A 12,248-nucleotide genomic window follows, 5' to 3' on the forward strand; every position below is an offset into this window, starting at 1 on the left:
CCAACCGCCGTGTCTTTGTGAGAGTAAGTGAATGTAGGTGAGAGTAAGTGATGATCCCCGCATGTGTGGTTCCCACCGTGAAGCATGGAGGAGGAGGTGTGATTGTGTGGGGGTGATTTATTTAGAATTCAAGGCACACTTAACCAGCATGGCTACCACAGCATTCTGCAGCGATACACCATCCCATATGGGTTGCGCTTAGTGGGACTATCATTTGTTTTTCAACAGGACAATGACCCAAAACACACCTCCAGGCTGTGTTAGGGCTATTTGACCAAGAAGGAGAGTGATGGAGTGCTGCATCAGATGACCTGGCCTCTACAATCACCCAACTTCAACCCAATTGAGATGGTTTGGGATGAGTTGGACTGCAGAGTGAAGGAAAAGCAGCCAACAAGTGCTCAGCATACAGTACGTGGGAACTCCTTCAAGACTGTTGGAAAAGCCTTCCAGGTGAAGCTGGTTGAGAGAATGCCAAGAGTGTGCAAAGCTGTCATCACGTCAAAGTGTGGCTACTTTGAAGAATGTCAAAAATAAAATATATTTTAATTTGTTTAATACTTTTTTGGTTACTACATGATTCCATATGTGTTATTTCATAGTTTTGATGTCTTCACTATTATTCTACAATGTAGAAAACAGTAAAATATAAAGAAAAACTCTTGAATGAGTAGGTATGTTCAAACTTTTGACTTCTACTGAATATATATATATATATATATATATATCAATACTGAGTTCCTTAAAAAAATACATATGATGAAAATAAATATATATATTTATATGTGAATATATATTTTAAATAATATATTTTTAAGGAACTCAGTACGGCTTTAAACTTACTAGAATGCACAAGGTGCAATTTCGAAATTGGGCATTGTATCATCAGTTCCTCTTGTCATGTTCGTCATTGCATACCTGTGATGTTCCCCAATGCTGGAAGGGGGGACCACAGTGAAAAAGTTAGGGAACCCCTGGTCAACAGTGTTTTGTTTATTTAAGTGTTAAATGTTTGTAAATTATCAAAATCAGCCATGTAGGAGGAGATGGCGTGACAACAGATTTGAGTCGCTTACTGTTCATGCAGTGTTGAAACGATGACATGATGTTAATTGGGATTCCATTGATTGAAGACACTTGCATTGTTATACTGATGATTCATGAGTACTGGTGTTGGACAGTGAGTGACAACTGCATGTGTAGAGATAATGATGAATGAATGATTGGCATTACTCATTAAACATAACTATGTTGGTTGTACAGTACACCAACTGTTTTTAAGGGCTAATTAAAATTGGTGAAATTGGAAGGTGCGCAATTCAAATAAATAATCATAAAAATTATGGATTTTATACATTTAGGTACATACAAGTGTCTTATATCGGTTGAAAGCTTAAATTCTTGTTAATCTAACTGCACTGTCTGATTTACAGTAGCTATTACAGCGAAAGCATGCCATGCGATTGTTTGAGGACGGCGCCCCACATCCAAATCTTTTTCCACCGGCACAGGTTTCATAAATTCACAAATAGCGATTAAATATTCACTTACTTTTTGAAAATCTTCCTCTGATTTGTCATCCAAAGGGTCCCAGCTATAACATGTAGTGTCGTTTTGTTAGATAAAATCCTTCTTTATATCCCAAAAAGTCCGTTTGGTTTGCGCCATCGATTTGAGTAATCCACTCGTTCAACATGCAGAGAAAGGAATCCGAAAATCTACCCCTAAACTTTGTTTCAACAAGTCAAAATACGTTTCTATTTACTCCTCAGATACCCTAAAATGTAATCAAACTATAATATTTCTTACAGAAAGAAGTATGTTCAATAGGAAACCGATTTTAGCAGGTGTGTCCTTTCTTCATGGCGCGAGCAAACACAAATTTCCAAGACTGTGTCCCTGTACTAAAACTGATATTTCTTATTCGTTTTGGAAGTTACAAGCCTGAAACCTGGGAGCTAGAATTGAGTATGCCCTTATAATTGCCATTGTAAGAGCATGGTCTCTCTCTCAAAAGAATTCTGGTTGGTTTTTCTTTGGATTTTCTCCTACCATATCTATTGTGTTATATTCTCCTACATTATTTTAACATTTCTACAAACTTCAAAGTGTTTTCTGTCCAATGGTATCAATTATATGCATATCCTGGCTTCAGGGCCTGAACAACAGGCAGTTTACTTTGAGCATGTTATTCAGGCGGAAATTGAGAAAAAAGGGGACTAGCCCTAAGAAGTTTAAAAATATACCTACTCCAAAATATGATTGATGCACACTTCATACTTAGAATGACAACAATGAATACTAATTGGTTGCTACTTACTGTACTATGTAAACCTATTTAGCATTGTCCTCTGGATTTAGCGGTCCATATTATTACTAACTAAAGATGGAGAATTAACACAATCAACAAAGGTGTTACATATTAAACAGATTATCAAAACAACACAATTCTCCTAAAGAAATAAAGCAAGTGCATTACAAAGTAATCCAGCACTTAAATATCAATACACAGAAACAATATCCAGTGCTCATAATATTGTATCCATTCATATTTAATACAGTACTTATATTTACAGTACAGTAGAAACGACAGCACTGAAGGCATTAAAACCCCATTTAACAGTGGTAAATTAAACTATTGTGGAGTGAAAATATGACTTACCTAATTGAAGGGATGGCATTTATATTGATTGGTTAGCAGCTACATGATGACAGAGCAACTTAGAGGATGAGGATGTCAGACATTTGCAATACATAAGGTTGATGTGTAGCTAAGCATAAAACAAATGTAGTGGACTTTTAAATTACATCATTATTGACTGTTCATCTTATGGCTGTGAAATTCAAGTTGGTCTGAGTATGTTAGTTATTGTTGTTGGTTAAATTAGTTTATAACTGCGTAATAACAAATTGATTTCAAGAAATTAGAAAGGTCACAATTTTTCTATCAGAAGCACAGAACAGAAATTGTGTTTTTTAAGGTAAGTACAGTAGCTGTTATATACATTGTACATGAATGAGTAAAGTAGATGGGTGTAGCAGCTGTGTATGTGTGAGATTGTAACTTCATATAATATGTACATATACACTGGCTTGCGAAAGTATTCACTCCCCTTGGCATTTTTCCTATTTTGTTGCTTTACAACCTGGAAATAAAATAGATTTTGGGGGGGTTTGTATCATTTGATTTACACAACATGCCTACCACTTCGCAGATGCAAAATATTTTTTTTTGTGAAACAAACAAGAAATAAGACAAAAAAACGGAAAACTTGAGCGTGCATAACTATTCACCCCCCCAAAGTCAGTAATTTGTAGAGCCACCTTTTGCAGCGATTACAGCTGCAAGTCTCTTGGGGTATGTCTCTATAAGCTCGGCACATCTAGCCACTTAGATTCTTGCCCATTCTTCAATGCAAAACTGCCGCAGCTCCTTCAAGTTGGATGGGTTCCACTGGTGTACAGCAATCTTTAAGTCATACCACAGATTCTCAATTGGATTGAGGTCTGGGCCTTGACTAGGCCATTCCAAGACATTTAAATGTTTCCCCTTAAACCACTTGAATGTTGCTTTAGCAGTATGCTTAGGGTCATTGTCCTGCTGGAAGGTGAACCTCCGTCCCAGTCTCAAATCTCTGGATGACTGAAACAGGTTTCCCCTCAATAATTTCCCTGTATTTAGCGCCATCCATTATTGCTTCAATTCTGACAAGTCTCCCAGTCCCTGCTGATGAAAAACATCCCCACAGCATGATGCTGCCACCACCATGCTTCACTGTGGGGATGGTGCTCTCGGTGTGATGAGAGGTCTTGGGTTTGCGCCAGACATAATGTTTTACTTGATGGCCAGAAAGCTCAATTTTAGTCTCATCTGACCAGAGTACCTTCTTCCATATGTTTGGGGAGTCTTCCACACAACACCAAATGTGTTTACTTATTTTTTTCTTTAAGCAACAGATTTTTTCTGGCCACTCTTCCGTACAGCACAGCTCTGTGGAGTGTACGGCTTAAAGTGGTCCTATAGACAGATACTCCAATCTCCGCTGTGGAGCTTTGCAGCTCCTTCAGGGTTATCTTTGGTCTCTTTGTTGCCTCTCTGATTAATGCCCTCCTTGCCTGTTCCATGAGTTTTGGTGGGTGGCCCTCTCTTGATTGGTTTGGTATGATGCCATAATCTTTCCATATTTTAATAATGGATTTAATGGTGCTACGTGGGATGTTCAAAGTTACTGATATTTTTTTATAACCCAACCTTGATCTGTACTTCTCCGCAACTTTGTCGCTGACCTGTTTGGAGAGCTCCTTGGTCTTCATGGTGATGCTTGCTTGGTGGGGCCCCTTGTTTAGGGGTGTTGTGGAATCTGGGGCCTTTCAGAACAGGTGTTTATAGATTAGATTGCACACAGGTGGACTTAGATTGCACAAAGGTAGACTTTATTTAACTAATTATGTGACTTCTGAAGTTAATTGGTTGCACCAGATCTTATTTAGGGGCTTCATAGGAAAGGGGGTGAATACATATTCACGCACCACTTTTCCATTAAAGTTATTTTTTTCATTTCAGTTCACCGATTTGGACTGTTTTGTGTATGTTCGTTACATGAAATCCAAATAAAAATCCACAGGTTGTAATGCAACAAAATAGGAAAAACGCTAAGGGGATGAATACTTTTGCAAAGCACTATACTGTCTGTCTGTGTCTAAAAGTAATATTAAGAACAGTAACATTCAGGTTCGTCATGAGCACTTGATACCTGTTTGACTTGTCAGACTCAGTGGTAAGATCCTGTTTCCCTATTGAGGAGGCCCACATACCAGTGATGTACTGTAGGTAAGTCAAACCTTGTGGACCAGCTACAGTAATAGGAGTCTTTCGAGAAAACAGGGTGCAGAGAGAAAGCCTTCCAAACATGGACCCAGCCTGCCCAGCCAGTCTGTCTGTCCAACCTTTTAGGAGCAGTGCAGCTACGTGGCAGCAACAGAAAACGAATATTCCACCCTATACTAAATTTGACTTGTTTTATCAGTTATTGTAGTGTTCTTACACTCATATACTCCCATATACAAGTTACTGCCAAAATAATGGAAACACTTGAATAAATGAAGGATGCAAAGTATATTGAAACCAGGTGCTTCCACACAGGTGTGGTCCCTGAGATAATTAAGCAATTAACATCATTATTTTGAGGTCATTATTTTGCAGACCATGGCTATGCCCCCATAGGATGACAATGCCCCCATCCACTGGGCATGAGTGGTCATTGACTGGTTTGATAAGCATGACAATTATGTAAACTATATTTATTTATTTTTATTTTGCTAGGCAAGTCAGTTAAGAACAAATTCTTAATTACAATGATGGCCTACACCGGCCGAACATGGACGATGCTCGGCCAATTGTGCACCGCCCAATGGGACTCCCAATCACGGCCGGTTGTGATACAGCCTGGATTCTAACGTGGGTGTCTGTAGTGACACCTCTAGCACTGAGATGCAGTGCCGTAGAGCGCTGCGCCACTCGGGACATGGTTGTCTCAGTCCCCAGATCTCAACCCAATTGAACACTTATGTGAGATTCTGGAGCATTTTCCACCATCATCAACAAAATCCCATATTATGGAATTTTTCGTAGAAGAATGATGTCAGATCCCTCCAACAGACACTTGTGGAATCAATGGCACGGTGCATTGAAGCTGTTCTGGCTTGTTGTGGACCAACACCCTATTAAGACACTTTATGTTGGTGTTTCCTTTATTTTGGGCTGTATATTGTACATACTCTCATTCTCACACACTCTCTCTGCTAAATAAATAGGCATTGTTTTAGCTCCAGGACTTGCCTCGTGTGTGTGTGTGTGTGTGTGTGTGTGTGTGTGTGTGTGTGTGTGTGTGTGTGTGTGTGTGTGTGTGTGTGTGTGTGTGTGTGTGTGTGTGTGTGTGTGTGTGTGTGTGTGTGTGTGTGTGTGTGTGTGTGTGTGTGTGTGTGTGTGCGTGCTTGCTTGTGTATTTGCTTGCATGTGCATATGTGTGAGAACCCTGAGGAAGTACTATGGTCATTACATGCTAGTCCCAGAGCCACGTGTAGCGAAGACATATTGCTGACCCAGAGCGTTTTTTTGTCCTCTTCCTCTCCTCTCCTCCCCTCTCCACTTCCTCTGTATCGCAGTCTTTAGAATTCAGCTATATCCTGAAGTAGGCCTCCAGGCCAATGACATAAGCTAATTTGGTTTTGGGGGTGGGGTGTGACATTTTAAAAATCGTTGTCCCAGCCAGAATTGTCATCTGGGGGCGGGTCTTCCTTATCCTCTGGGAAGTTGTCAAAGTTACTCGTGTCCATTGGTGATATCACCTGATTGACAGAAAAAGACAGACAGTATTGAGCCACTTGAAACCCTGATGAAAGCAGCTTGCTGCTGAAATGTTGGTTTGTGACTTACATTAGGGATGATAGGGGGTGTCAGCGTTCCTTTCCTTAGACCTTCCCAGTTAAAGCCCTCAAACCATCTGGAAATGTATAGAAATTGTTAAAGAAATTAAAATCCCACCTATCTCAAACAGAGAGTTTAAAAAATGCTTTATATTTCCTCATAGAGGATGAGGTCATTCTCCTGAGGAAGATGAGCTGGCCAAACAGCCATCTACTTGCATTAATATTTCTAACGACTGGTATACGCCTACACCATTCCAGCGAAGAAAAACTGCTTTATAAGATACTTTGTTTCTATTTTTTGGAAGGAAAACTATTTAACTCATCTTGTAATTAATTACAGGTCATATCTCATAGAAATCTGGAAACACTGAACAGTTACTTTAAATATATAAATGTGGGAAGATGAGTAGAATAATATGGCTATCCATGAACTTACTTGTGCTTTTGGATGTCTTTGACACCGTTTTTCAAGTTTCCTAGTCTTTCCGAAGGATTGTCCCTAAAATTACACATCATCATTAATACTCTTGTTAACACTAAATTACATTAAACAGTAATTGTTGAGGGTGTACAAAATGGTTTGGGACTCACCTGCATAGTTTTTTTATTAAGTTGGCAGCGTTTTTGGTGATCTTCTTTGGAAATTCGATCATGTCAATGCCCCTCAGGATGATGTTATATGTCTTCATGGGATCAGGGCCAGAGAAGGGAGGGCTGGAAGACAGGGGTGGAGATAGGTATACATTTGAGTGTCTATCTCAGTTAACATCTGGCCTTACACTTTCATTTAAGATTATCAGGTTTGTCTGTATACCTGCCGGTGAGGAGCTCAAACATGAGGATTCCTAGAGACCAGTAATCAGCTGTGATGTCGTGGCCTTTGTTCAGAATGATCTCTGGTGCCACGTATTCTGGTGTTCCACAGAACGTCCACGTTTTCTTCCCAAACCCGATCTTCTTGGCAAAGCCAAAGTCCACCTATACAAAGGACATGTGAAACACATTCTTAGAGGTAACCTGCAATGTTAATAGTTCAAAGGGTTAGATGTTTAGGTCATTAAGCTTTGAATCCACAATGTTGTGTGTCTCTTACTAGCTTGGCATAGCCCCTGTGATCCAGTATAAGGTTCTCTGGTTTAAGGTCTCTGTAGATGATGCCTTTGGAATGTAGGTAGGCGAATGCTTCCACCACACACGCTGTGTAGAACCTGGTGGTTGAATCCTCAAACGAACCCCTGGAGAAGGAAGTGACAATAACCTCTTTAAAATAAGTCACATTTTAAACAGGCACACATCGGCCAGATCTTCCATGGTCTCACTGAAACACATGTGGGCACAATGACATTAGTTGAAATATTGACCATCTAAGACTCACCGGTCTCTAAGAATGGTCCACAGCTCTCCTCCCAGGCAAGCCTCCATCAGCATGTAGAGGTACTTACTGTCCTTAAACGTCCTGTACAGTCTGAATACAAAACACAGAGTGCAAAGATATCAAAACAGTGGCGGGGGGAGGGTGTGTCCACTGTAGGATTTACTGTGAATTAAAAGTGTGTCTGTGGAAAGGCGTTGCATGCATGTCTCTACCTGACAATGAAGTCAGAGTGGGCCTCCTGCATGATGAGTTTCTCAGAGCGGATATGCTCTTGCTGTCGCGTGTCCACAATGTGACGCTTCTTCAGGATCTTCATGGCAAACGTCTTCACCAGATCACTTTTCAGCTGAACCTGTCGACACAGGAGAGAGGAGAGCTCTGTCAGCTCTAAGCAACGGTTAAAATAAACATCAATGAAATACAATGTACAGTGCCTTCGGAAAGTATTCAGACCCCTTGACTTTTTCCACATTTTGTTATGTTACAGCCTGATTCTAAAATGGATTAAATATATATTTTTCCTCAGCAATCTACACACAATACCCCATAATGACAAAGTGAAAACAGGTTGTTAGAAATACCTTATTTACCTAAGTATTCAGACTCTAAGTTGAGCGCAGGTGCATCCTGTTTCCATTGATCATCCTTGAGATGATTCAACAACTTCCCTGTAGTCCACCTGTGGTAAATTCAATTGATTGAACATGATTTTGAAAGGCACACACCTGTCTATATAAGGTCCCACAGTTGACAGCGCATGTCATAGCAAAAACCAAGCCATGAGGTCGAAGGAATTGTCCATAGAGACAGGATTGTGTTGAGGCACAGATCTGGGGAAGGGACGGCAAAAAATAATGCAGCATTGAAGGTCCACAAGAACAGAGTGCCCTCCATCGTTCTTAAATGGAAGAAGTTTGGAACCACCAAGACCCTTCCTAGAGCTGACCAAACTGTGCAATTGGGGGAGAAGGGCCTTGGTCAGGGAGGTGACCAAGAACCAGATGATCACTCTGACAGAGCTCTAGAAACTCACCCCAAATACAGGTGTGCCAAGCTTATAGCGTCATACCCAAGAAGATTCAATGCTGTATTCGCTGCCAAAGGTGCTTCAATAAAGTACTGAGTAAAGGGTCTGAATACTTCTGTAAATGTCATATTTCAGTTTTTTATATTTTATAAACTAGCAAACATTTCTAAAACCCTGTTTTTACTTTGTCATTATGGGGTATTGTGTAAATTGATCAGGATTTTTTTTTTTATGTAATCCATTTTAGAATAATGCTGTAACGTAACAAAATGTGGAAAAGTCAAGGGGTCTGAATACTTTCCGAATGCACTGTAAGTGGCAGCTTAGCCTCTTCCGCTTCCGAGTCTGGACGTCCCACACTCATCACTAACGTAGATTCCAGAAGAGTGAACAATCCCTTTACAAGTCAGAATGTTAAATAAACGTAATTTTAACTTTGCCATTTGTCCACTAAATCCGTCGTTATGCCGTTGGAAATTTGAAACAAAATATCCACAGGAAAGTGTCATTAAACCAACTTCTAAATACAGATCTCCCACGGTTTGTTTGTTCACCTGACGTAGGCACACACATTGTAAATACATGCTTGCGATGCATGTATACTAATCAAGCTCATGCAGGTGTTTGCACGGTTTTGCACATGTGCCAGGTAATAGAGATCTCAATGGCAGTACCAGCATTTTAAAAAGTTGGTTTAATGATACTTTTCTGTGGGCAAGTGGACAACTGGCAGAAGAAGTTCAAATGACAGTTTATTCAACATTCAACACAAGTCTATACAAGGAACTTTTCGTAAAGCTATAGCTTGATATTAGGTCAGGAGACCGGCAAGTGGCAGCTGTGGTTCCTACCAGCTCTACACGGCCAAAGCCACCAACCCCCAGTGTGTCGATGATGTTGAAGTCAACCAGGCTGAGGTTGGAGAAGAAAGAATTCTCTGCTTCGTACCTGCAGGGAAAGACAAGGACATGTTAATTCAATTGAACTGTCACCCTCCCCTCATCCTTGCAAGACACAGGGCCATTTTCCACATGCCCAGTCGCCGATATCCCCAACTCCCAGTATCTTCTCTTGTTTTTTGTTTAATCCAGTGGGCCTTATCAGTTCAATGGTGTGATTGGGAGAATCAGTACAGATAGAGGCCTGAGCCCTCAGGATAAAAGGTTTCTGGGTCAACCAAGCCAGAGGATCTTCAACACCTTCGGTCTCTGTTCTCTGAGAAATTAAGCTAATTTATTGCACACAAAATTGTCATTTGAATTTATAGGATTCATATAATGTTCAATAAATATAGTACCTAACATCCTATTTGGACCAAACTTTTTTCTAACAATGAGTAAGACATTAGGAAACCAAAGAAATGGTCCTTATTTTTTTTCCCCTGTTCAGAGAAATTAATCATTGAAGTTGTTGGGTTTCTGTCCCATCCTACATCCTGATATTACCAGGTTCGTCTGACCACTAGATTGTGCTAATCCTGCTATTAGGTGATAAAAAAAACGTATAGTTTGAAGAATCCCCCAGCCCCCTTTCAATGTTAAAGGGATTTTTCGCCGAAATTTCAAATTGCATATTATTTCCTTTCCATTTTAAGAAGTATATGGACAAGGTATTACAGCAACTCATGCTTTAGTTTTGTTCACTTCCCCACTGTTTCAAATGGTACCTATATTAGCATTTTCAGGCTTCATATCCAAATCATCTATAAGTAACATTAATTGAGCTACAAAATGCATTTTAAGATACTTTAGGATGATTTGAACATGAAGCATGAAAATGCTAAAATACAATAGGTACCATTGACTTGCATTGGATTTGTGCCACAAGTGCTAAAAAGTTAGCATCTGAAACAGTGACCAAAAAAAACCAAAGCATAGGTTGCTGTCATACCTTGTCAATAGACTGCTTACAGGGTTAGTAAACCAATGTCATTTTGTAATTTGGGTGAACTATCCCTTAAAAACTTCTTGTCAATAGGGGGGCCCCATTTCGACTTTGTAAAAATTCGTTCCCAAATTAAACTGCCTCGTACTCAATTCTTGCTCGTACAATATGCATATTATTATTACTATTGGATAGAAAACACTCTCTAGTTTCTAAAACCGTTTGAATTATATCTGTGAGTAAAACAGAACTCAAGTTGCAGCTAACTTCCTGTCAGGAAGTGAGAAATCTGAAATCGATGCTCTGTTCCAGGGTCAGTTTATTAAATTGCATGTGATCTATGAGGCGACATGCACTGCATACGATTTCCCCTAGATGTCAGTAAGCAGTGAGAATTGGAATGGTGTTGCTAGGCAGATCTGAGGCCATATAAAGGCTCATGGAACCGGGGGTGCACTCTTTTCAACGTTCGTCATGGCGCAAAGGAGGACCTCAGGATGGCATTCTGAAAAGCTCTCGTTATAGGCCTTAGATATATCCGGCTCTGATTTTACTCGATATAGGTGTTAAAGACATCATAATGTAGTTATTTTAAACCGAGTTATATCAGTTTATATCAGTATATTGCGATTTTCGGATATTTCTTTGTGCTGCGTTATGAAGAGTTGGGCACGTCTGGGCCACATAGCTAATGTTTGCTGCTAATTCCTAAGTTGAAGAAGACAATCTACAACCGAGCAACGATGATTCTGGACAAAGGACCACTTGCACAAGATTCTGATGGAAGCTCATCAAAAAGTAAGAACTATTTATGATGTTAATTCGTTGTTCTGTTGAAAAAAGTAAAACTACTATTCCGCCATTAATTTCGGTGCGGTCTCGCTTTAACGCACGCTGTATGTCGTAGTAACGTTAATTTTAAAACTCTAACACAGCGGTTGCATTAAGAACTAATGTATCTTTCATTTGCTGTCTAACCTGTATTTTTTTGTCAAGTTTATGATTAGTTATTGATTAGATTAGGTGCCTCTCCCAAGATTTCTCCCGACATTTTGTTGGCAGCTTGGCTACTATTCTCATTGTATAACCACGATTTGTGCCGCTAAATATGCACATTTTCGAACAAACAATATATGTATTGTGTAATATGATGTTATAGGACTGTCATCTGAAGAAGTTTGAGAAGGTTAGTGAAAAAATTTATATCTTTTGCTGGTTTATTCGTTATCGCTACTGTTGGCTTGAATCAATGCTGTTGTGTGGTTGGCTATTGTAGTAAGCTAATATAATGCTAAATTGTGTTTTCGCTGTAAAACACTTAAAGAATCTGAAATATTGGCTGGATTCACAAGATCTTTGTCTTTCATTTGCTGTACGCTGTGTATTTTTCATAAATGTTTTATGATGAGTATTTAGGTAATTCACGTTGCTCTCTGTAGTTATTCTAGTTGCTTTGGTGAGAGTTGTGATGGTGGCTGCAATGTAAAACTATGATTTATACCTGAAATATGCACATTTTTCGAACAAAACATA

The 12,248-nt window shown here is 39.6% G+C and overlaps 1 protein-coding gene across 2 annotated transcripts in view; it reads right to left on the reverse strand.

Moving 5' to 3' along the window:
* Window positions 1-5,905: 5,905 nt before the first annotated feature.
* The window catches only part of LOC139570886 (cGMP-dependent protein kinase 1-like), a 166,708-nt gene continuing 160,365 nt past the window's right edge, over window positions 5,906-12,248 (reverse strand). For both annotated transcript variants that reach the window (XM_071393184.1, XM_071393183.1), the window contains exons 10-18: window positions 9,683-9,779; window positions 8,017-8,156; window positions 7,805-7,894; window positions 7,523-7,664; window positions 7,244-7,407; window positions 7,021-7,143; window positions 6,866-6,928; window positions 6,437-6,503; window positions 5,906-6,348 (exon numbers count right to left, since the gene is read on the reverse strand). In XM_071393184.1, the coding sequence (XP_071249285.1) occupies window positions 6,250-6,348; window positions 6,437-6,503; window positions 6,866-6,928; window positions 7,021-7,143; window positions 7,244-7,407; window positions 7,523-7,664; window positions 7,805-7,894; window positions 8,017-8,156; window positions 9,683-9,779 (985 nt within the window). In that variant the 3' untranslated portion in view covers window positions 5,906-6,249. The remainder of the gene's footprint in view (window positions 6,349-6,436; window positions 6,504-6,865; window positions 6,929-7,020; window positions 7,144-7,243; window positions 7,408-7,522; window positions 7,665-7,804; window positions 7,895-8,016; window positions 8,157-9,682; window positions 9,780-12,248) is intronic.

Source organism: Salvelinus alpinus, chromosome 3 (genome assembly GCF_045679555.1).
Source record: "Salvelinus alpinus chromosome 3, SLU_Salpinus.1, whole genome shotgun sequence".
Classification (NCBI taxonomy): Eukaryota; Metazoa; Chordata; class Actinopteri; order Salmoniformes; family Salmonidae; genus Salvelinus; species Salvelinus alpinus.